Here is a 25,444-nt window from a genome sequence, read left to right on the forward strand (position 1 = left end):
TTTAATATTAATTAATGAGATACCTTAACATTACCTAAATACAAAAAAAAAAAAAAACAATAACCCGTTGCCAATAAATAGAGACAACATAATAAGTATTCTAAAATATAATACACGTATATTTCAAATTTTAGTCACAGGTGACTGACTATTGGATGGACACTGTATAAATTGAAAAAGAGCGTCACCGTGTGGTGAAAAACAGGCCACAGTGAGTGTGTCCATTTCTCATGGCACGGACTTCCAAAACATGTGAAGTAAAATTTTAATTAAGTGCTTTTTATATTGTTTTTAAATATATTTTTTTGTGTTTCCCTTCAGGTGTTTGCTGTTGCTGGCAGTGATTCGCAGCGTGACGACGGCTCTGACGTCATTAACAGTCGACGGGACATCTTCTTATTCGCATTGACTGATCGGAGTGTAACACCATACATCAAGGAAGACCGGGCTAGAAAATGCAGCTCTTCTGTAAAATGTTTCTTCTGCTTCTGGGGATTTCAATGCCCCTGTGTGTCTCGGCTGAGCAGACAAAGGTAGTGGAGTTCAACGTCAAGCCGGGAGGAGTTGTGCATACTTTCTCTGAGAGAATCGTAAGTTGCTTTTCTTGTTTTCTGAAGCCATCGACTGCTCATTTAAATTGAGTTGCCATGAAAAGAAAAACCTGCCATTATTTTTAACGTGAGCGTTCCTTTATTCTTCAGCTTTACAGGAAGTCATATTCATTATGTAGGTCTGTGCACTTCACTGACACTGTTATCGATTTAAAACTGTACAAAATAAAAAACATAATATAACCCATTTTTTATCTTTAAGATATACATGCTGAATATGTCTAGTTTGGCATTTTTAACAATAAAAGCAGAAAAACTACATTCCATCGGTCAGTTGCAGTCGCTGAGTGATGACGACACAGCCTGTGAAACGCTGACACGTCTATGCTCATCTGCCACAAGGGCTTCATTGATTGGATGAGATTTTTTATTTATTTTTTTTAATAGCGCTGAACTGGTTTTCATGAGAATAAGCCTACAATTGTTGAATGTTTGATGTACAAACATCGAAGAGTGTTACATGGAATACTTAATAAAACATTTACATTTCTGTTTATAATTTTGCAAGTAAAATGGTTGTTCATGTTGATTATTTGAAGCTATTTCCTCATGTTTGGAAAAAGCCTCATCATGGCAGTTACAGCACAATTGACACGAATAAGATTATTTAATACTTTGAGTGCTTTTCCAATGAATTTCCAGTCAAACATTACATTACAAAACGTTTGATGGGGTGATTTTTATTGCAAATATTTTCGTTTCAAGAACCGGTCATTTAAAAGACTCTTCCTTTCCTCATTCCTTTTCAGGTTTCCATGTAATCCTAAAGTGATCTTGATCAGAAAAGCTCTTCGGGCTTTCAAAAAGTATTTTAAGAAATGTATTCAGACTTTTCAGCCTTGGAGGACTTATAAATAATTTGGAAGGAGAAAACTAATTTTTAAACTCATAGAACGAGCCCCTGGTGTTTCTTCGTGTAACAATGAACTTGGACATTGTTACCAACGCCCTGTGATAAAGTTACAAATGCTTCCCATTTATTTAGGTTATCTATTAAAAACACCAAAGCTGTTTGAGTGACAGAAAATAATATCTGAGACTCTGACTGTTTTTTGAACACCACTTTTATTTAATATTAATCTGGTTTGAATGACCTTTTTTATGTTCTCATGTTCAGTTAACAAATCTCATTCATTCGTTGTTAAATAAAAATAAATACATGTTTTATTAAATTAAGTTGTTCAGACTTTGTACCAGCTGGCACTAAACCTCTTACCGTCTTGTTTCAGAGCGAGTATGAGTGCATCTTCACCTATGCTTCACAAGGAGGAACTAATGAGGTATGTGTTGTCTCAATCACTCGGACCCTAAAGTTTTATTGAATATTAATCCCAGCTGGCCTGACAGTGAAATATTGTTCTGCTTTAAAACAGCAATGGCTGATGAGTGTGGGCCTGAGCGAAGACGAGCAGCTGTTTTCTTGCTCCGTGTGGAGGTGAGACGGGCACAACTTGCAGACACTTCATCGATTTGCATTCAAAACATGTCTTCCCCCGAAATGAATGCTTTAGGTCCGTCCCGGTGAGGAAGGCTCATTCCCATAATGTGACTGTGTGAACAGATGTGTGTCCTCCTCTCAACATGAGTAATACCTGCCCACTCACTGTACCAAACTGTCTCTGGTGGTTCCTCCTCTTCACTTGGCCGACCCCGTCCTCATCGTCGCAAACGTGTCCCATCTGCGGCTCCTGATTCACCTGATTGATTTATTTTTTTATTCATTTATGACAGGAAAAAAAAAATCAACTAAAATGTCTTTCTGGTAGATTTAAATGTGTAAGATGATGAGAGAAGTTCTAATATCACACAAAGATAACCTGGAAATATAGAAAAGCTTTAAACGATTCTTATTAATGATTTGTCAAGAGAACAAAACCCAGGTTGGATTTACCTTCATGCAGGGTCAGGTTGGTATTACCCTATGTAAAACTGTTATTGACCCCTAAACCTAAAAAGGATTGGATTCCTTTAGGTGTCTTGTAAAAGGGATCCAGAGTGTCAGAAACACACCGTCACATGACGCTTTGCTGCATCAGTGGCCGACATTCAGTTTGACATTACAGATGTAAAGTGTTTTTCCAAGGAAAATCTTGAAATCTTTGGACATTTCTGATTGACATGCTTCTCGTCTAACCTTACAAATATATTGCTATGAAAAATCCTTGAAATTGTACAGTATGACAAATGTCACCTGGTGTGATGAAGCAAGACTCATATGAACGGCTCAAAACAAAATGAAGGTACTGGAGTGGCCTAGTCAAAGTATGGACTTCACCGGCATTGGGATGCTGTAAATGATCGTTGTGGTCAGAATAAAACATTTCTGTGGAGAACAGAGGGCCAAAGCTCCTCCACAGTCAAATAAGAGTAACTCTGTTAAATTGGTTAACGGCTGTTTGACTATTTCTGTTACCGTTGATATAAAATGATGTTTGATCTGAAACATTAGAGTGTGGTGGAACGTAACAAAAAAAAAAAAGAAAGAAAGGGATCTGTCAGGGAGCAGTGAATACTGAAGAGACTGTGTGTTGGGATCATTATCGTTTAAATATTTCTGTTTTTAATTTTTTTTTTTCAGGCCTCAGGGAAAATCATACCTGTTTTTCACCCAGTTCAAAGCTGAGCTGAAAGGAGCCAAAATTGAGTATGCCAACGCTTTTGTAAGTATGAAACCAGGCTGTTAATTTCTTTTTTGCTTTTGTGGCTTTGTTTACATGAACCGATATTGTCAGCTGATCTTGATCCCAAGCAGCGATGGCCACCTCACCAGCTGAATACTGATGAGAGCCAAACGATAAGTTGATCAAGAATCAATAGTGGCATTAAGCCACATGAAATTGGGGCATGAAACCTCCATCCTGCTTGGTTTTGTAGGATTTAGAGATAAAAAAAATCTTATTTCTTGACAACCTGCTGCCACAAACCCTCTCAAGCCGAGGCAAACTAACGAACAGCATTAAAGAATTGCTGCTTGATGTTTCCATTCTGCCTCATGCACGCTGTCAGTAGAGAGATAAAAGCTTTTCATTACTCAGTATCTGCACAAATGTCAGAAAATCAAGGCGAATTCCTGCTGAACGTCTTTTTTGCGCAGCCGGCAAATAATGAACATTTCAGCCAGCAACACGCATGTCAAACTCAAGGCTACTTTCATGTTCTGCAGCTTCATATTTCTTCTTCTAAGCAACACGTTTGGTATCAGATGAGGGAGGGGAAAGCAGATGTCACCATTGATGCTTTGATCTCGTTTTCTGTGACAAAATAGACATTTAATGGCAGAATTTGTCAACAAAGCCATGACTTTCCTAGATCAGCATGAAATCTTCTAACGAATAGCATTAGTGAAGGGACTTATTGTATATCTGAGTCACAAAGGCAGTCTTAATATTCATCCACCTCATCTCAATCTGTACGGAAAATCCTTTTTTCATGTTCCAGCTCTGGATAAATGTCTAAGGTTATTTATTTGTTATCTAGTTGAAAGAACTGGGATTGTTTTTAAAGTGCTTTATTATTAATTTATTCAGCATTTAATGGAATCTGTTCTTTTTAAAATTTCCACATTATAACCTTATCTCTGGACTAAGCACCGACTGAGAATGTGCAGATAAATTCTTATAAAAAACAATTTCACTGCCCTCTGAAGCTTCTAAGATGAGGATTTTCCACTGCACCTGTGGTTCTTAGCCTGGTTCTGGTTTAGATGATGAACACTGTTGTAAACTTTCCAAAAATCTGGAAAAGTTCAGGAAAGGGTTGAGCCTTATCTGCTTGGAAGTCCTCAAAAGTCTCCTCTAAGAAACTTCTTAAAGTAGCCAAAAAAAAAAAAGAAGGGAAATTAATATCGGTTCTTCAGCTGCATTTGGTAAATATTTTTTAGTCAGAGTGGAGGTTTAAATGCTAACATAGCATTTTCACACTATTAAGTTATTAGTAGTATTTTTAATTTTTTTAACGGGGGGATTTTTGGATTAATCTCATGTTTTTATCTGACTACCAGAATCTCTGCCAACAGTCTAATCTTGTCACCTGATTTTAATTAGTTTTCTAAATGTCTTTCTTCCTCTCATCCATTAAACCCATTATGAGCTCCACTCCTCTGCATGTTTACAGCTTTCATCCTCTAACAATGGCCTCAGCACCATCCCAACTTTTTACAACTTAACGCAAGTCAGAAAGACAGATTTTTTTATTAGTTTCTGGAGTCCGACTTGGAGTTGTATCTCTGCACGTAATGTTGTCAGTGGAAGGTTAATGTCTGGACGGTCACTACGCAGCGGTCTGCTGTATCTGTTGCGGTCGTGGTCTGCGAGGCGATGCGAGGCACACCTTGACACGCCTCCTTTCCCCCAGCAAGGGCATTCCTGACACTCGCGTCATTAGAAAGAGAGAGAGAGAACATGTTTCCTCCTCCTGCTCTGGCTGTGTGCCCTGTGCCCAAAAGACAAACAGAGAAAATAACTTCAGTGAGGAGACTGAAAAAACATTGCACACACAAACGCTTCTCTTCGACCTTGATGCTGAATCGCAATTCTTTCCTGTTTTTTTTCTTTTCTTTTTCTTCCTTCCTGTGCAAATGACATTGTTCTTTGTGCCGCCTGTTTTTTATTTATTTTAATCTCTTGTTTTTGTTTTCCACCGTTTCCTCCTCGTCGTTGCGGATGCGTCTCCAGTCAGAAACAGCCGTGACAGGCCAGCGTGACGTACCTCTGAAGCCAGACGAATTTACCGTAGGAGAATCAACAGGTGAGGAATTGATTGTGTCTCCAAGTGTTCAATCAACTCCCTCTGCCTGTCACATCAGTCTCTTTCTCTGCCTCCACACACACACACACACACACACTCACACACCCAGCCCTCCCATTATCACGTTGCAAGCTCCCTTCAGATTCCCCTGCGAAGCGTGCGCTCCAGCTGCGAGTGGGTTTTCACAGTGGTCCCCGTAGCATTATTTGTTGTTCTTGGGCTCCTGCAGAAATCCCCAACTGGGGCTTCAGTTCCAGCTTGTGATTAGCAGGATTTGACTAGTCACCCCGACTGGCAATTTACTTCAGCTGTCATTTTCAGCAGATTTGACGCTAAAGTACAGAGGCTTACAGGCTCCGAACTCAGCGCCGATGACAGACTTTAGGATAATCCCATCACTGAGAAACAGCGGGAGCGACGAATTCCAGGCATAGATTGCTGATCGGCGTGTAGTACAGTATGTAAGGGGCGTTTTAATTACTACAGCCCTAAAGCTCCTGCTGCAACACATGAAGGCATGTTCAAGTTTCGGTAACCCAAACAGAGACACCTGTTGGAAAAAATAGTAACTACATGTAAGGATACGCTGAAAGTATTGACTTAATTTAAACCTATACAAGCCATTCCTTGTTTTCTTTCAGCTTTAAAATATTTATGTTTTTATTTTCTGGTTTTCATCGGCACTGCATGCATCTCTGTTCTTACGCTGAATAATTTGTCCAAAACCAAACATTTTGCCTCAGTTGTTGGCCCTTAATTGTCTGTGTGACTCATTTATTTCTGCACTCTTGAGTTTTCATTCTCCATCTAGTGGCAGCTATAATTATAATGCTCTTTTGTTAGGATTTTTTTTATTTATTTTTTTTTCCTGAAAGCTAGGTGCAAATAATTTAGTTAACTGGTTCATTTTAGAGTATATTCCATATTAATAGAGGCCATCTTTTTACCGTGAGAAAAGATTTTGCAACAGAACAAAACAAAAAATACACAAATAAATTATGGAAAGCAAAAATGAACCTTAATTTATACAAGTTGTTCTAATCTTAACATACTGAGCACAGACAAATAACACAGCCGAGACCTGTTACAAGACAACTTTGAACAGATGTTTTGTTATTCCAAAACATCTGATCAAACAGCCACAATCTAATCACAATTTGTGTTTGAAAATCTATCACATTAATCAGTATTACTGAGCTTTACAGTTATGATTATAAATATTGTTAAAATGTGTTGAAATTATTGCTACAATGGTGTTATTAACCTCATTGTGTTGGGTTATGTGACCATTGATATTACTAAGACAAAAGTACTTAACAGAATATTTCCTTTGCGTCATTCTGTTTATGACGATACTCTCTGCCTTCAAATTAAGACTTTATGTCTCACTGAAATCACCTGTATTCATAGAAACAAAATAATAGACACTGGAAAATCTTTACACTTTTTTATGTATGAAAAGGTCAGAAGAAATAATAATATTCCCATCAAATCGATTTTGTTGCAGTATCCAAAAATGTCTGCTCATACAAGCATCACTAAATTAACTGCTTCTGTAGTTGTTTCTATGGCAACAAATACTTTCTACTATTAATTGTATGAAGAATAATTAAGTTGTTCTTTTAAATATACATATATATATATTTATAAAAGCTCAGTTAAACATCCATAACTCAAAATATTGATATTTTTGGTATTGGTATTTATATTTTTTGTCATAAATATGTTTGCAAGATGACAGATGCATCGTGGGAGATTAAAAAGCAGATACCAATAAAAGTCAGGTCTTCAAAAAATATTTACGATTTCTTGCAAAACAAAGACAAACAAACAAAAAAAATCGAGTTGTTAGATAAAAACCACCTCTAAATATCAAACAGCAAAAATAAAGCAAAATAAAAAAAACAAAAACATAAGACGGATAAGAAGATAAAAACCAAGTTTGTACATTATCACAGACATAATCTTGGTCTCATTTTTAAAATTGTGTCCCATATTTTTCTCTACAAAAGCATTTCTCTTCTGAACCTCATCATAGCTTTGACGTGTGATATTTAGCTGAGTGTGGGAGTCACAGCTAAAGTAGATATTATATATATATATATATATATATATATATATATATATATATATATATTATATATATATATATATATATATATATATACCTACATCAATCTAATGTTAATCTAATGTTAAGTGACAGTCTCCAGCAGTAATCCACTCTCCTTTCCTAATTCCAGTGACCCAAAGAGATGGAAAGTTCAGCGCTCAGCTTTCCAAACTGACCGTCATTGGACGGACGAGACACGACGAGCTCTGATTGGACAGAAGTCTCGCTCTGCCGTGACCAATCACAGCATCTCGGTGAACTGTGCTTCTGCTTGTTGGTATCAGTGGATTCCTGAGAAACGACCGAAAACTGAAGCAGGATGAAGCTAATCTTGGTTTGAGGGGACATGGGGAACATATCCAGCCATTTTCACTCATTTTTGGATTTGTTCTACGAAAGATGAAGGAACCAACTGATTATCCAGACTTTTCAGGATCAAAATCGGCCATAAGATTACATGCTTCTGTAGTTGTTTCTTAGTTTGTAATGTAAAGCGATTCTGGTTTGATCCAGTGGGTGTGGGAATGCATAGATTGGTGTTGGGATGGGGTGTGTCCAGTTTAGATAAATTTTTAGATTAGCAGGAGATTTATGCATGTTGTGTAGTCCTGAGAGGAGAGTGAGTAATCCCTGCTATTGTGAAGCAGCACACATCCAATTGAAATTGCTCTGTCTCGCTGCGAGCCGCACTGCTGATGAAAGAAGCACTTCAGTGTCTCCGTTTATCTACATCTGCTGCAGATAACTCAAAGCATCACGTCTGATTCCTCCAAACATCAGCCAGTTGTTTGTTTCCTGCTATTTCTCTCTGATGAAACTATACCACTTCAAAAAATATGTCACAAAAGAGAATCAAAATGAAATAGATTTTTTTTTTTAGGTAATGCAAACTATTGACTTGTTTGAGTCTATATATGAAACTCACTGTATGATGAGATTAGTATTAATGCTATTCACATGACCTAATTGCTTAAACAGAAAATAATTTGTCCTCACTGCTCTGACTAGTAGGACATATTGATGGAATCGGTTATAATATGTTTTTTAAGAAGTATAACAGCACATTCTTGTAGTTTTGAAACCAGGACTTTTTAAACCTTCAGCCAGCCCATGCCTAGTAAGATATAGAGTCCTGAAAGGTCTGGAGGAATATAGAAAAATATTGTATGTACTCCCTATTCCACTGACTAAGTGCTAAAAATTCAAATGTCTCAAAAATAAAAGCTTTTTTTTTTTGTTACATAAATATTGAGATAAGTTCCTTTATCACATATTTCTTTGTTGTTCAACTCTCTGACTGGAAATAAATTCATTTAAAAATCCAAAAAGGGTCACCATTCCACTACTTTATTAGCCTCTAACAGTACGAACTCTTAAAACTGCTAGTTCTTAAATTTTGCCAAACAAACCCATTTATTTTTACAACAGATGGTGTGACTTTACAAGAATAAGATCTGGAAGATATAGAGTATATTTAATGTAGGACTATAGATATCCAATATCACTTTATTCAAATGCCAGAAGTGTTGAAACAGCCCTTTACCCACTGAGCTGAACAGAAAAGAAATCTCAGAGTTGCTTTAAGTTTTCTGGTTGTAATAATCCCCAACCAGATCAAAGTTTTGTAGTTAAATGCTATAAGAGCAGTTGTGGGGAGAAAAATCTAGAAATTGAAGTCTGGAACATTAGTGCAGATGTTTAACTCAAAAGTAATAAAATGTAAATCATGCTCAGACATTTGGAGGTTTCTAGATGAGGAATAAAAATGCCAGCACTCGCTCCCTCTCGAACCTCTGGCTTTCATCTCTCTGTGCCACATGTGGGGATCAGTGAGAATATTGTGCAGGTTTCTGAAGTGCTTCATTATCACATGCCCCTCATCTCCCTCTCTCTCTCTCTTTCTCTCCCCTTCTTCTTCTTCTTCTTCTTCTCTGCTCTCCCCTTTCTCTGTTCTCTTTATCTTACTGGCATTGATCCAAAGCCTCAAACAGCACAAGTGTCCAAGGCTTGAATTCAGATTGGAGGATTTCTCTGATTTGACTCTGCTCTTGGATTAGCTGGGATAGGCGGCGTACCTTCGGTGTCTTTCATCTGTTGTCGAGGCGATCCCCCGGAGTGGAGGAAACGCCGGGTCCCTTTGTCACCATCCAGGCTCTCTTTCTCTCTCAGGGGGGGTCAGAACAGGAACAGATCACACCTGGACCTCGACCTGGCTCTGAGAAAAAAAAACAAAAAAACAAAACAACAAAAACACAACTTGCATTATTAACTTTGTACATGCGTCCTTTCCTTTTCTACCTGTTGATTGCTGTGAATCATGATGAAACTTGATGGGTGTTTGAATAAAGGCACGTTGTCACCTCGGTGGAGATAACTCTTGTGTTTTTGTCGGGTTACATCAGTCGCGGTCTGATTGAAGCTGCCGTAGCCTTGTCAGAAGGGTAAACATGAAAAGAGAGGAGGAATTTGATTGCCTGTCGAGGCGTTAAATTTTCTGAGCGCTGTCAGGGCCGGGCCTCGGCGAGGCTTGCATTTTTACCTCCCATCTTATCTGCCCAATAACCGTAATTTTTAGAAGCGCCACTAATGCATTCCTAATTTGGACCAGTTTAGGGAAGCAGCCAGTGTCGGAGCCTCCAAATGAGACTTATGAGACCCTTTCTGCTAGAGTAATGAAAAATTAGCCTTAAAATGTATTCCGTAAGCGTAGTCAATTAACATATATTGTGCTCAAATAAATGTTTCTAAGAGATAGAGAGCCTCTATTGTTTCCACGTAATTTCTGGGGGGAGGAAGAGGCTTTGCTGGGAGGATCTATTAAATCCAGACGCACATATGGGAATGTATGGACTGCTGATCTTTGTGGGCTTACCGAGATAGAAAGTCAGGAGGGATTTATCTATTATGTTAAATCCAGAGAAAATCTAGATCGTCTGCAAACCGGCGTCTGCTTGCTTAATGCAAGAGTCGCACGTCGGAGCTGAAAACTCTCCATTCAGGAGTGTTTTTAAGCCTGGAAATCGCTGCTTTTCACCTGATGAAAACTCCCAGGAACAGCGAGGTGTTAATGATTTCCTGACATCCTGTGCAGAACCAACCCGCACCTTTGCAGCAAAGCAGAGCCTGTGATTTCTGCTGCGGTTTGGCGGCCAACTTCTGGCCCGTTTCTGTTGAGCTGTTTGTTCCTTTGAGTTGTAAATCTCTGCTTCTCAACAGCTCTTTGTTTGCCCATCAGCTCTCTCCGTCTGCAGGGCCCAGAGCTGCCTCGATTCTGTCATCCAGATCCTGAGCACATATCAGCACCTCGGCGTACTGTCTGACACCAGCAGAAAAAGTTCCTTACATCACAGGAAAAACCATCAGGAGGAACATGCAGGATGTTGTGGAGCAGAGGTGTATTACACAGAGCTCCTGCGCAGCTTGATGGAAGTACAAGTTATAAATAAAAGATGGATGTTGTTATTGTTCTAGTTAGATCCTGGCTAAAAGAATGGGCTATGTGAACGCAGACTTTATATATTCCCATGCAAAGGTATTCATACCGCTTTGTGCTACATTTGTGCATTTGTTATATTGGGACCAACACAACCACATAAATCTCAAGTGATGTAAATGGCATGCGTTTGAATGTAGATTGAGTGGATCCGATTGCCTTTACAATTTCTCCAACTTTGCAAGTTCCCCAGCTGTGAAGGTCTCAGGTTTTAAGAAACCTCATGAAGAGCTTAAATGTCTCATCTGAAGAGAGGGACCTAAAAGAAATCCTGGTTTATGTTTGACCCAAGTATCGCAAAGGACAGAGCAGACATGTGGAGGAAGATGCTGAGGTCAGACGAAGCCAACATTGAACATTTTAGCCTGAATGCAAAATATAATATGTGAAAGGAAAACCAACAATGCACTTCACTCTGCAGAAAGCCTCCCCACTGTGACTTGGTGTCAGATGAACACTGTACTGATGAAACACAATGTTGGGAGCATCACTTTCAGCAGGGACATGGAAGCTGGGAAGATGAATGGAACTTGAGACGGATCGGTGTTGGTTCCTAAACGCCTTGTGAAATTCCACACCTAATTCAACTGAAATCTGAAAGTTTGAAAACGGGTGTTTATTGTTTCTATTCACCAACTTTGACTGAGTTAGAGGTGTTTAGCAGAGAAGAATGAGCAAAATGCCTGTGACCTGATGTGTAAAACTGGTAGATTCACATCCCCAAAGATTTGCAGCTGGAAAGATTGAATATTGATGAAGACTTTGCAAATTTGTATTTTGGAAACCACATATTTTTTTCCTCCCACACAATTCTTACCTAGAATGTGATCATTTATAAACTAAAGTTTGTGGCTATAAGCTGACAAAATCTGAAAAACGGTTTGAATACTTTCCAAAATACTGTGTTGTATTTAGTTTTAGGGATTTTCGGGGAACTTTAATCAGCCCTGTTTAACATTTATAACAGTATTTGGATCTTTGGAGTGAATTACATGCACAGCCAGAGGTCTTTGATGTGATCTGTTATGCATTTATTCTGTTTGTGAAAGTAAAAAAAAAATAAATGAGAGAAAAACATCACTTTCAGCGTTTAACAGACTCGGAGCTAGGAGCAAATGGTTTAGATCAAAGCATATTTATTTGTCTGGATGGCCTAGTAAAAGTCCAGACCAAAGTTTATCATAATACATGGAGATCTTTGGTTTTAAAATGACAAAATTCTTCAAAAAGAAGAAAATCTTTTACAAGACACTGTAGCTAGTCACGTATGTCATTAATTTAGCAAATATTAGACTACAATGTTGCAGATTTTAACTGACAAATTTTATTCAATAAAAATTCATTTAACTGATTTAATTTTACGGGTTTTTGTCCAGGTTGCAGATTAGTCACTTCATCCACTTTATATAATTTCTTAGAATTACTTAAATCCATTTAAGTCACTCGAATCAGTTTATTTACACAGCGCCAACTCACTATATACAGCACAGACCAAAAGTCTGGACACACCTTCTAATTGAATTCAGTTAAATTCAAAGTGAGTTACATCCATTCTAAATAAGTCCAAGTGTAAAATAATTCACTGATATTCAGTTCAAAATAAATCCGTCCAATTTCATATGGCTCAACAAGCATGTGGTAACAGTGGACAGTTTTTTTTGGTAATTCTTTTACAGTGCAGCAGTAATTCAGTCCTGTTGGCCTCATTGCGAATCAGTGATCCTGGTACCATCTGATGTAAGGCAATGTCTCCTTCAGTATGCGTGTTTGTGAGATGCAAAGAAAAAAAAACGCTCCTTCTTTTTCCTTCAGAGATTCTTGTGATGATTTGTTCTGTGTTTAATCAAGACTTGTAAAAAGAAAGATTTTGCATTCAGGGTGCATGCAGAATTTTAAAGGATTTACATAGAAATCTGAGAAGTCTAATTTACTCGAGTCGGTCTCACATCCTGGTTCTGGAAAATCCGACAGCTAATCCCTATCTGAAAATAGTTTCACATAAAAGCATCGCTCACTCATTCCAGAAACTCTGTTTAAACCCGATAATGCCCATGACTAGTGAAATGTCTCTGGCGTTAGAAGAACTGATACTGATATGAGAATGTGTGTCGCAGTCAGGCAGCGTAAATATAATGAGCTTAACCGCTGATTTTGATCGTTTCATTGAATTTGTTCACAATGGAGTAAATTGCAAACTAGCAGCAGCTTTATTCTGTTCAAAAAGGTCGGCACAAAGAGAAAAGCATCCAATAAAGCAGCATTTATGTCCTAAATGAAACAGCTATTGATTTCCTGTGTTGTATTTATGTAATCAATCTGGCTGGCATTCCTCTCCAACACACCAGCTCCTTATTTCTTTCCTGTTGCATCCCCTTGACATTTAGAGGGGAACAGATGGAGACGGAGGCCAGGTGGGTCGAGCCAGAGGCAGCAAAGGAGATGGGATTTTTGTAACACCGTGGGGCCGGGTGAAGGGTACAACGTATGGCCAGCTGCCCCCTGTCTCCCTTGACATGCACCCCAATGCTGGCCTCAATGTTTCCTCTGTGGCCTTGCCAAGCTTCTCCTTTTATGAGAGCCTTTCTTGCCTCTAGATGCACCACAGATCCCTGACCTTGCCTCTCCTGTGTGCGTTCTCACACCGCCGAGCCAAAGCAGCTTGAGCCGCCGCCGACTTCTCATCATAGCGTCACGACTCCTGACAGCAATTACCGACTGCAGGCGATGCTGATATGTATGAGTGACTATGCTGGGATGCATTGGGGTGAGGTGCAATAAAGTAATCACCTCTATCTTTGTCTCGCCATCCTGAGGTAATTGCTGTTGCCTTCGGATTTCTGGCTAATAATGCCTTCCCCTCTGCCCTTTAGCTGTGCAGTCCGTGGGAGTTCGCAAAGCCGGGGTGCAAATTGAACATCTGCACAAAGGCTCTTGTTACCTGAGCGGTAAGCCGGCCAGATGTCATTACGGACCCGTGCATGCACCCAGGAGATTTGAGAGCAGAGAGGGAAAAGGGTTGAACCAGCACTGCAAAAACACAAACTCTTACCAAGTATTTCGGATCTAGTTTCAAGAGCAAGTATCTCAGAACACTTGAAATGAGACAAAACTAACTTATAAGTAACTTTTCAGCAAGAAACACGAGCTTGTTTTGAGTCAATAAATACTTTAATATTGATTTTTTTAAAAGTGGCTGGTTTCCCAAATTTTAATTTATGGGGAAAATGTCTTGTTCCCCCTGTCAAATTATTTCACCTTTAGCATTTTCATCAATATTAAAAATATATATTATTGACATAAAACAATCTCCCATTTCTTGCTGAAAAGTTCTTTCTAAGTTAGTTTTAATTTATTTCAGAAACTAGACCAAAAATACTTTGCAACATTTTGTGTTTTTGCAGTCTAGTTCTGCCCTTTTTACTTCATGTTATGAAATCTCTTGGCAGGAAGTAGGAGCTTCATCCTACTTCCTTGGAAGAAGTAAAGCTTCTGAAGTACTAGTTAGTGTCCCATTTTGTAATGTACTATTGTTACTTCTAAGTTAGTTTTGTGTTATTTCAAGAATTCTAGGATATTTACACTAAAATCTAGACCAAAAATACTTGATAAGACTTTGTGTTTTTGCAGTCAAGTTCCGCCCTTTTTGCTTCATGTAATCAAATCTCCTGGCTGGAAATAGGAGCTTGTTTTAAGTCAATAGTTACTTAATTATACTAATTAGTGTCCTATGTCATATTTTATAATATGGGAAAAAGTTTTGTTCAAGTGGCTGATTATTTCACTTATAACTAGTCCTTTTTCATCAATATTAAGGTATCATTGACTTTAAACAAGCTCCCATTTCTTGCTGAAAAGTTACTTCTAAGCTAGTTCCAAGTATCCTAAGATATTTACACTAGAAACTAGACCAAAAATACTTGATAAGATTTTGTTTCTGTAGTGACGCAGTTGTTTTGGACTTACTCACCCTGAGTTGCGTCTGCATCCCGTTGCCCTGGAAACTTGATCTCGGCGAGCCGTAAGCGGCCTTAAATCACTCCCCACTCCTGCAGACATGTGGCTGGTGCTGTGTTTGTGCCTCTGTTCGATCGGCCGCCCCCCTCCTGCTGCATTGTCTCACACGGTGGTTGAGAGCAGCCTTCTTTTCTCAGGGTATGGAGGAGCTTTGCGGGGCTCTTTCACTTTCTTTGTGGGCTCAGACAGTCTGTGGTGCGGGTACGGTGGGGGCTTGCGGGCCCTGCGGCCCTGTCCTGTGGGTGGTTTGGCTGCGCAGGTGTTCGAGGGTCCCGCTGAGGCCGCTCGCCGCTCTTTGTCGTGCAGGAGGGGCAAACTTTTGGTTTCAAAGTTGGTGGGTGGGCAGCTGGCAGACTGAGGGTGAGATAGAAACGGTGGAAATGGACCAGCAGATGGGAGATCGCTTTGTGGGGTCTGTAGTGACCCGACTTTGGTCTCAATGATGACAGAAGGGCTGAGAGCGGGGGGCGGATAAGACTTTGGAGACAGAGGGGAGGAAGGCTGTGATCCAGGGTGATGGAGGTTCACCGTTAGTGGAGACAACCCGGGAGTGGGAGGCCGAGCAGGGAGGCTTCTTTTAGGAGACGAAACGTGATCCTGGGTGGTCGGGTTTCTGGATGGAGGGAGGCTGCTTGTGTTCACCCGAGACAAAGTTTTTCTAGGGAATCGCCCGCAAGTTAATTGAACGCTCCTTTCTGACAGAAAGCCCGCGGTAATGGAGCGCAGCTGCCCGTTCTGCGAAGGCTGACTTCTGCTGTGATCCTCTCTGCTGGGGGTTCTGTAGGAGTCTGCAGTTCCTGGCTGGTTTTCAGCTCCCGGAGCCCTCTGCTGGGCGCTGCGAACTGTCACTTCACTGGAGCTGGAGCCCGAACTGTAGCTGCTGTCGCTGGGAGGCTGAGCTTCTCCTCCAGGCCTCTGCTGCTCCTCATCATCCAGATCAATGGAGGAGGTTAGATAGTCAATCTGCTGCACGACCTAGAAAACACACAGAGTGATTTATAAATAAAAACACAAATTATCCACGACACTCTCCCAGAGGGAATAATTAGAATCTGTTGCAAGCAGATTTTGTTGCTGTACTGTAAAGTTCCCAAAGTCGATATGTTTTGAAAAATCAGATAGCATTTATAGCTGGTTTCTGTTAACAAATAAGTAAATTAAATTATGAAATCATGCACATCTTTAAATGTGTGTAGCTGCAGATCGTCCCTTTTGTATTCGAAGAAATTGCTTTTGGATTCCTACTTAAGTTCGGGTCATCACATCAAATCACACCGCTTACTGCTATTGGTTTATTTTTGCCTTAACTGTTACAAAGAATAAAAACAATTAACTTAAAGCAGAAAGACTTTTGTAGTTGTAGGTGGGATATTTTCAGATTTTGTCAAACTGCAAGCACAAACCTCAGTGGATCTTATCTTATGGAACTGAACACCATAAAGTGTATAAAGTGGTGTATAACTGCAGAGTGAAAGGAAACGGTACTAAAATTGTCCTGGACATAATAGTCAACAAAATGTGGTCATGTTTTGTGTTCAGTACAGCCGAGTCCAGAAGAAAAGCACTTTATAGTATAATGTAGCCACTACTATGTTTCAACAGAACACAGTTTGCTTTCTAAAAAGTCAAATTTAGTTCCCGTCTGAATGAAAAACCTTCTTCTACATGCTTTCTGTGTTCAATACATAACTTTAGACAAACACTAAGCAGGACTTCTTTCCAGCTAGTTGTCAACAGGGAATTCATTACCTGGCCTGAAAGTTCAGATGGACAATCATGTTTTGGACATTGTGTCTGTCTGCTGAATACAAATAAAGGCCAGGGGTGGACCATTAGACTTAAAGTTGTATTAGGTTATCTTATCTTGTGGTGTGATCATGGTAATGAAAAAAAAGTGACAATAAAAAACTATTCATTACTTCTATTTTTAGCTAAGTGTGTAACTGTGATTGCATGGCACATTTGTTACAGCCCCATAAACACGAAAACTACTCTTGAAAAACATTCCCATTTCAAATGCGCTCCTCGAGGACACCAGTCACATAAAGAATGATTCTTATCACTAAAGTGCACACAGTAACAGCATTTAATCCTGTTTCCAATTTTTGGATATTTATCTTATGGAACAAGCAGAGGAGAAAGTAATAAAAAAAATAATTCTGACAATGCTGCCAGTTTTGGGTTTTTAATTGTGATTTGTTGTGACAATGATCATAAAAATGGATGGAGGTTTGCAGTCGTGACATAAAAACATTCAAAGAGTATTCACACTTTTGCACGATATAATGTTATCTTATATTATTATATTGATTTTACATGCTGCACTGACACTTTTTCTTCATATTTCAAGTAGCATCAGTTGGAATATCAAACTTCTCATTTTTGGGGTTTGGGAACTCTTTTCAGATGCTAGTTGATCTCTCATCAGGAACCTTTGCATATGTTAGAGCCAAAAATTGCAACAGAAAAAAACCCTAAATATTTTATTGCGGCTTCATAAACTAAAGATGAAGGGTGGCTTAGCAAGTCTGAGGCAAACATATACCTGGCAGGTTCCCGGCTGTACATCATCAGCTCTGCTTTTTAGCCAGACTGCAGAGGACCAGGAACAGGCTTCTGACTGTGTGCAGCGACTGACCTCAGGAACTTACCAGCTGTTTTTACTAAAACAGAGGGGATCACTGTTAATTGTTCTGGCTCGTCCGACAGGTTCATAGATCAACATTGCTGTATGCATCACGCCACAGTTCAAAGTTACGCAAATAAGACCATTTTCAGAGTTGTTTTCAGGAGTAGATACAAGATAACTTGGATCATAAAATTCCAATCTGGACATAAACATTTTTAACCTTTTCAGAAAAAGAAGAAATACTTTCATCATTCAGCTCTGCATTGTACTGATGGGCCATGACTTACAGTTAATCTCGGGTTTGAATTGTGTTGAGGAGGTGGTGGATGCATAAGGTTTAGTCACAGATTAATCACAACCCCATATTGGTGCTTTGATATATTTTTTATTTTTTTGCAAAAGCCACTTAGAGGAGTAGTGGGTGAGCAGCTGACTCATGTGGACAGAAAATGGAGATTTTTTTTTGCCCTTCCTCATATCAAATAGGTCTATATATTTCTGAGACTTTAATATAAGGTGGAGGAGTTGCCAAGGTACTGTGATTCAGGAGAACTAACATTTAGGAAGTTATGAAGAACTACTGTATAGAGGAGAAGTAGTAGAGAAATAATAAATAAACCTGCTGCTTGGGGGGGGTCCCTTAATTACAGGAAGCAGTGAGGCAGATGTTCACATGCCCTGACTGAAAGTCCACCTTTGTTCAGTGTGATTAATGTTTAATACACCTCACTGCTTTTACATCTGAAGATCCATTTTGTTCCCCTAGATAAAAAGCTTTTAAAAAGATTTCAAATCAGGACGTCTGAGCTCCGAGGCTTCAACAATTTAACCTTCAACTTTCATTACCAAACTGACAGGCTTTTATTAATAATGCAACAATCTGCATTTAAATCTGACTCTGTCTTGCTTCAGTTTGGACCATTTATTTATTTATTTTTTGTTCTTTTCTTGTTAATTTAATGATTCTAGAAGAAAGACACAATGAGGACCAGTCAATAAGACGATGACTTTACGATCCCACAGGCGAAATTAACATATAGTCAATGAACAAAAGCTGATCCTGGAGGGCAGAGAAAGTCCATCCCACAACGGACCGAAAGAGGAAACAACAAGCAGCATTTGTTCAGCAGATCTCAGTGATCCGGTTTAAGTGTGCAGAGTTAAAGGACCGCTTAGGTGCTGAGATGCCAGTCTGGGTTAAGATTTTAAAACAAACACAGATGGTTTCACTTGTGCACGTTAGCAAAAGATGCTAAGAACAGTTGATTATTGCCTATTTCACTGGGATGACTGTTGCAACAGCCTGAGGGGACAAAATGAAGACCTAGTTACATTTTAGAAGTCCTAAGAAAAGATTTTGAGAAAAGTTAACTTTTTCACACCATCTTTTTGCTAAAGTTTCAAGCAGCTTCCAGACTTCTAAGACAGCTTCAAGGTAATTGGTTAAAAAAAAGCACATAATTTCCATCCCTGCAGACTTAAGAGAAATTTAGTGGCTAATTACCCTAATATGCATTTCATTTAACTGTGAATGAATGATTTAATACACAGAAAAAATGCAAGAATATATAAATTCCACATAGCGTGGTACCAGCCTTGAGTCAAACCTCACTTTCCATTTTTTCTTTACTTAACCAGACATTTAATTGTCATCAGCATAGCGGGGAAATGGAATGTCAAATTATTGACAAAATTAAACCTAAACGGGGAAAATAGAAATTTACGAGACCAAGAATGAACCCCTGAAGTACACCACAACATTGAGGCACTTAAGGTTATTTAAGATCTAAACCTTCTTTTTGTCAACAAAGTGCTGCTGTGGATAAATCAGCCGTGTAAAAGATAACAGGTCATTTTGTTTTGTTTTGTTTTCTACACGGCCCCAGACAGTAAAAACCTTCAATGTTCCTTTGTTTCAGTCAGTTGGAAAACTGGAAATGCGTGCAATTTACACCATTTAAGTTTAGCTTCGTCAAATTAATTAAACCCTCCCTTCCTACAGATAGCAGCACATCATGTATTTTGAAAAAAGAAAACGCCTCAAGTCAAAACTCACCTAGTCAGAGATCAAACTCCGGATCAATCTCCGGACCATTTTCAGAGAAATCACCGGGAGATTTCTTCCAGACTGAGTCAATGTTTGATAACATAGAAATAATTACAGCCCTGAAGCTTCTTTAAGGTTAAATAAATAATAAAAGTTACGATGAATACTTCTGGAGGCCTTCGTCTCGTCTTTATTTTTCACATCGCAAAGACGTTAAAATCAGCCAAGACAGAATGAGAGTACTATTACAGTTGTGTGAAGGCTAAATTTAGTCAGCCCTCCCATCTAATGCTTCTTAGCCAGATAGTAAAAAGCCTGCTCCTTAATGTATCAAAAAAAAAGACACACATGTCCAAATGCAAAATGGGTACAGAGAATAAGTATATGCTCTGCAGACGTGCACTAATAAAAGCTCAACACAAAGACACACGAACACACAGATACACAGGCAGCTGTGTGATGACAGAGGCTGGAGAGATTGGAGAAAATTACGCTGGGGAAAATGTTTGACCCAGCTCACCACCTGCTCTGTGTGCACAGATAAATCCTCTGCCCATGCCGGATGAGTTTTGTCCTCTGTGTTCAACAACATCCTTGCTGATGTCAAAGGATGACCTGATTTGTTTGCCAGTTTTTTGGTTTGTTTTTTTTTTCTGTTAAAGCTGCGGCAGGTTTTGAGTGAAGCCTTTCATTTTGCTTTGAAGTGGTGCATGTAGTATATGCACATGCAGTGACTCCGGGCAGGTACTGCTTGTTAATGTCAGAAATCGGAGGAGATAAAAGGGCTGCTTTTCATCTGCTGCTTTCGAGGACGTTTGTTAAAAAAAACAAAGTCTTTGACCCCTCGGGTCTACACACATGCTCCGCTGTTAGCGCTGAGAGATGTTTATTGTTGAGCTCCGTCATTAAAGTTTCACTCCGCTCTTCGAGCTTGACGCGGTTCTTTCTTCTCTTCAGGTTCTGAGTCATGGTGCAGCTCTTTTTTTTTTTTTTTTTTTTGTCTTTACACCTGAAACATCAGCAGACTATGGCCGTCAGACTGACGATCGATGCAAATTTTCCTCTAATTTGCATTGAGCAAAGATGCTGATCGTGTTGCAACCACACACTGCTATGTATGTTTGGGAATTTTATGCACAGTGACACCAGAAAATAGAGAGATGGAAGAAAATTACAGGTTCATTTTTTTTTTTTTGTAATTAAAAATGTGAATCCCCCTGAGTCAGGCTTTGCAGGTGCCGTTCTGCTGAAAGTCTTTTGGGTTACGTCTCTTCCAGGTTTGTTCATCCATAGAATGAAATTAATTTCAACTTTTATTTGCCAAATATTTTAAACTTAAATCGACAGTTGAGTGCATTTGAACATCAAAGCACGGCCACATATTCTTAACTGAATGTAGTGATTGGACTTTGACTAGACCACTTAAACCATCCCATTGAGGCTTAGACCTTCAGGATGTTTGCCATGCTGGAAGTTGAACCTCCACCCTCTAACAGGTTTCCTTCCAGGATTGTTTTGCATTTAACTCTATCCATCCTCATTATCTTCAGCAGGAAGGCATCGCCACATCATGATGCTGCCACCACCATGTTTCACTGTGTTCAGGCTGAAGTGTAAGTGTTGGTTTTTTGCAACATGTACAATTTTGCATGCAGAGCTGAAAGTTCAAGTCTAGTGATTGAGAGCTACCCTCCTGTAACATTATGATGCATGTCTTCTCTGACACACCTGAATCAAATGAATGGCTCCTCCCGAGGCCCCTGCAGAGCTAAACGACTGCTGATGAACGAATTTGGATGTTTGATTCACGTGTTGCAGCAGAAATGTGTCTAAAAGTTGAAGGAAGGCTCTAGAGTGGAGTTCCTGACTTAATCCAACTTTAAATGAGACTAATAATGACTTTCTATCAACAATGGTTTTGTTCTTCCCACTCTGCCATAAAGGCACAGTCATTAGTTGTCCTCCCCAGATCTTCCCACTGGTTTATCATCTGTAGTGATAAATTTCTTATCATTATAAGAATTGTGATTTATTGTTGTTGCGACAAATTACAATTAACGACGTTTAAACCTCCCCAAATCTGTCCATATTGTCAGGATTGTTAGTTTTACTCATTTCTCCACTTCGTGTTTGTTCAACGAGAGTTTAAGTAAATATCAAAACATTTGAAAACATTTGTGCAGTGTAGTGAGACAAATCAAGCTTCTTTATGTGACTGGTGTCCTAAGGGAGCGCATTACAAAGGGGAATGCTTTTCAAGAGCGGTATTTGTGTTTGTGGGTGCCGAGATCGTTGTGTCATGGAGACACGGCCATGCTGTTAACAGAAGTAGTAAATAGTTCACTTTTATTGCTCTCACAATAGCACCAAAGAAAACCTTGATGACTCTCGCATTGTCTTCCTTCCAGCTTACAGGTCGGTGTTGGTTTGTCACATAAAACTCCAATAAAATTCATGTCTTTCAAGATTGTGGTTGTGATGTGAGATAGTAAAAGCAGTGTGATTACTTTTCCATGCCAGTAAATGATCTCTGTCCTTGCCTCACTCCATTTCTTTTTAGTGCTCACTGCTTAATGCAACAAACACAAATGGCCTGCACTACTTCCACAGTGACTTATTCTCTTTTCATTTGCCACCTCTGTTTATACATGCAGCCTTATAAATCACTTTTTTTCGCATTTCTTGCTGTATTCTCTATAAACTTTCATCACAGGAATATCAATTCTGTCAGAGAGAAGTCTTTAAAGTCACGATGATGAAGTTACAACCTCTGGGATTTGGCTGTGACCTCGCAGATCGGACGCCAAGAGGAAAGATTTGCGTGTCACTTTTACTGGACGAGGCACGGATATTCAGACATAAATGGATTATAAAAGAGCGCCGGCCACCGTCCAGCTGTGCCTGGAGCAGCAGCTGTCCATGAGAGGGAAAAGTGGTGGAAAAGAGAGGATGTTAGAGGCAAGGTTTTTTACTAATGTCACTCCGCATCGTCTTAACATCCTCTGAATGCATCTGGCAAATGGGCCATAACTACCATCTCATCCACCTTTATGAAAGCGCACGCCCGACTTGAGCACAAAGTGCCAGACTCTAGAGTGTCTGGGGAGTAGAAAGGAGAGCCTGAGAAACAACAACATGTTTTGGGTCCATCCATCCCCGCTGCAGATGCTTTTCTGCTTGTTTAATTCTGCTGAGAAAGTGCATTTGTAGTCTGCCTTGTTATCTCTAAATGCCCTCAAGGTTTGTTTTGGGGTTTTTTTTCTGCAAAAGCTCAAAGATTTTCTGCATGAGGAAAATGTCTAAATTAATGAGAGAGGATGCAGTAAGGCCCTGATTTGTTTATGTTCCCACCCTTCAGCCTTGGAAAGAAAAGAGACAAATCTGCAGCTCTCATGGCAAAGTTTCAGACACATGATACATAAATCAACAAACAACTGTGTGTGTGTGTGTGTGTGTACCTCTTTGATTTCCTGCTGGATGTCCCTGAGGGAAGTGAGGACCTGCTCCAGGTTGTCCACCACCCGTTTGATCTGGTTTCGGACCACCTTTCTGCTGCACTCGGCTCCTTTCCTCTGTGGCTCCTGCTCTCTATTTGGTCTATGCGGTACCCAGGTCTGGTTCTGACCCAGGATCGCAATCCGCTCCGAGTTCGGCTGGGGCCTTCTGGGGCCTCTCAGGGTGGCGGTGCAGCCCAGGGCTCCAGGAGGGGTCTGGCTGGAGAAGACGAGCCCGTTGAGGGCCGTCAGGTCCCTCTGACTCTGAGAACTCCTGCCGTGTTTGTTGACGCAGCTGAAGCTGGAGCTGAACCCGCGCTCCCTCTCAATCAGCTGCTGAGTTCCTGAGCTCAGCCAGCTGGAGGAGTGGACGTCTCTCTGGCGGTAGGTGGTGTGACTGGTGTAGTCCCACATCTTCCCCTCGCTGTCTTCCATGCACACCACGACAGGCAGATCGTAGTCGGGCTTCTCAGCCAGCAACACAGGCACAGGGGTGGGATGAGGCCCCACCAGAGGCCCATATTTCCTCATTGAGGGGCTGCTTGTGTATCCCACGTTGTGGCTCTGTGGCGGCGAGGAGCAGCTGTCGGCCAGTCCTTCCTCTGGGCTGAGTTGAGCGTTGGTGCTGGGCTCCACCTCCAGCTCTTTAGTCTTGCTCCACATGGCAGGACCGTCCTCTCTCTGCTTCCCCAAGCTGCCTGGCAGGATGTGATGCCCCCTCAGCACCACCGGCAGCATCCCTATCCCATTACACCGGAGCTCCCCCTTCTTGGCCCGGCTAGAGAAGAAACCGATCCCCTTGGCCCTCTCCAACGTGGTCAGGGCGCCGCGGCCCTCCGAGCTGGACCTGTACGCCCCGTTGAGCCCCAGGTCGCCGCCGTCGCCACTGCTGCTGCTGTGATGAGCCTTCAGGCTGTTGCGCAGCCATGGGATGAAGTGGGGGGCATGAGCCTTGAAGCCCCTCTGCTCCCCAGGCGTGGTGGCAGTGGCCCGGCTGTCAGAGAACATGCTGACAGACGATGACCTTCTTCCATGGATCTCTTCCTGCTTTGGCCATCAGCATCTGCTCTGTTTCCTCAGTTTTCAAAACTTTGTTTCCTCCTGTGCCGTTTTCCCTCCACAGCTCAAGTCCCACCCCCTGCCTCTGCTCCTGCCAAAGCCTGGTTCTGATTTTATCGCCCTGCCTCTTTCTCCCCCCCTCCCCTCCGATCCTGCTTCTCCACCCACTCGTCTCGCTCTCCGTTGTGGTGCTCCTGGAGCCCCTCTCCCCCCTCACTCTGGGCCTGTCTCAGAGAAACCAGGAGGCCCCCTCTCCCTCTCTCTCTTCGTCTTTCCCCTCTGCCTGCCTGCGTCTCACTGGCTCTGTAGCAGCAGAGGCTTCCTGTCTCTACATCTCTCTCTCTCTCTTTCCTCACCCCCTCCCTCACTGCACTGCGCTGCCTCCTATCCTCGTTCTTTCTTCCTCCCACTCCCTTTCTCTCTCTGCCTCCTCCCTCGCCATCCCTGCCTCCTCTCTGTTCTTATCACAGAACCCCTTATCACCCTTTTGCAACTCTCTTTTCTTTCCCTCTCCTCCGTGTCACTGTTTTTGTTTTTTTGTTTTTTTGCACTCAGCCCCACCTCCCAATTTACCAGAGAAAGCAGCCGAAGTTCAATCAAGGCGGCAGCATTATTAATCCCCCACCCTGTTAGAAAGTGCGTAACCATGTGACTCTTCTCATCTGATTACTCCTTTCCCCAGCTCAGCCCATTACAATTAAATGCTGCTTACAGAGGGATGGGGGGCGGATAGCAGCAGGAAGGGTTGAAGAACATAAGTGTGACCTGTAAGATGAGGGATCAGCGCCAGCCTGACAGAAGGAGAAGAAGAAGAAACTGCCCCTCCGCAAACAGCAGCCTGCCTGTGGGACAGCTCTCTCCCAGCTTATAATAACTGTCAGCAAACAGTGTCACATTACCTCCCTGTTGTTTTCCCCTGTTTTCCATGTCCAACTTCGATTTGTTCTAATTAAACAGAGGCAGCTGCTATTTACTGGACTCCTACTCAATATTCATTTTTTTTTCTTTTGGGGGGGGGAGGTTGTCTGAATCAAATTTCTTGTGTCTGACAAGCTCAAATATCTCTCCTGAGGGGCTTTTTCCACTCAGCTGCTGCTGCATTGGTGGGAACCTCCCTCTCTGGCAGCATCTTAAATGAAAAACACCAGCAGAGACACACAAAAGCCCTGACAGTTTGCTGTCACTCAGCACTGAGACGCTCAAAGCATCTGCCATGCTGGTAGTCACACAGCAGCGTG

The 25,444-nt window shown here is 40.9% G+C and overlaps 2 protein-coding genes across 2 annotated transcripts; one reads left to right on the forward strand and one right to left on the reverse strand.

Moving 5' to 3' along the window:
• Window positions 1-347: 347 nt before the first annotated feature.
• Window positions 348-9,839, forward strand: mydgf (myeloid-derived growth factor). The gene is made up of 6 exons (XM_044129378.1): window positions 348-590; window positions 1,841-1,891; window positions 1,985-2,046; window positions 3,190-3,271; window positions 5,285-5,357; window positions 7,601-9,839. The coding sequence occupies exons 1-6, from the start codon at window positions 456-458 to the stop codon at window positions 7,678-7,680; spliced, it is 483 nt and encodes a 160-aa protein (XP_043985313.1). The 5' UTR covers window positions 348-455; the 3' UTR covers window positions 7,681-9,839.
• LOC122838619 lies at window positions 4,783-24,490 on the reverse strand. The gene is made up of 4 exons (XM_044129377.1): window positions 23,112-24,490; window positions 14,931-15,952; window positions 9,546-9,685; window positions 4,783-5,042 (listed from the first exon to the last, which is right to left on the reverse strand). Exons 1-2 carry the CDS (start codon window positions 24,153-24,155, stop codon window positions 15,080-15,082), a joined length of 1,917 nt encoding a protein of 638 aa, XP_043985312.1. The 5' UTR covers window positions 24,156-24,490; the 3' UTR covers window positions 4,783-5,042; window positions 9,546-9,685; window positions 14,931-15,079.
• Window positions 24,491-25,444: the final 954 nt, after the last annotated feature.

This window comes from Gambusia affinis, linkage group LG10 (genome assembly GCF_019740435.1).
Source record: "Gambusia affinis linkage group LG10, SWU_Gaff_1.0, whole genome shotgun sequence".
Lineage (NCBI taxonomy): Eukaryota > Metazoa > Chordata > Actinopteri > Cyprinodontiformes > Poeciliidae > Gambusia > Gambusia affinis.

What these genes read in the sequence shown, in the direction of transcription:
- mydgf (XM_044129378.1), top strand. Translation starts at nt 456, where the DNA reads ATGCAGCTCTTCTGTAAAATGTTTCTTCTGCTTCTGGGGATTTCAATG. An exon ending in CACAAGGAGGAACTAATGAG is followed by an intron (nt 1,892 to 1,984) that starts GTATGTGTTGTC and finishes GCTTTAAAACAG; the next exon opens with CAATGGCTGATGAGTGTGGG. An exon ending in TTGAGTATGCCAACGCTTTT is followed by an intron (nt 3,272 to 5,284) that starts GTAAGTATGAAA and finishes ATGCGTCTCCAG; the next exon opens with TCAGAAACAGCCGTGACAGG.
- LOC122838619 (XM_044129377.1), bottom strand. Translation starts at nt 24,155, where the DNA reads ATGTTCTCTGACAGCCGGGCCACTGCCACCACGCCTGGGGAGCAGAGG. An exon ending in TCCAGCAGGAAATCAAAGAG is followed by an intron (nt 15,953 to 23,111) that starts GTACACACACAC and finishes TGTGTTTTCTAG; the next exon opens with GTCGTGCAGCAGATTGACTA.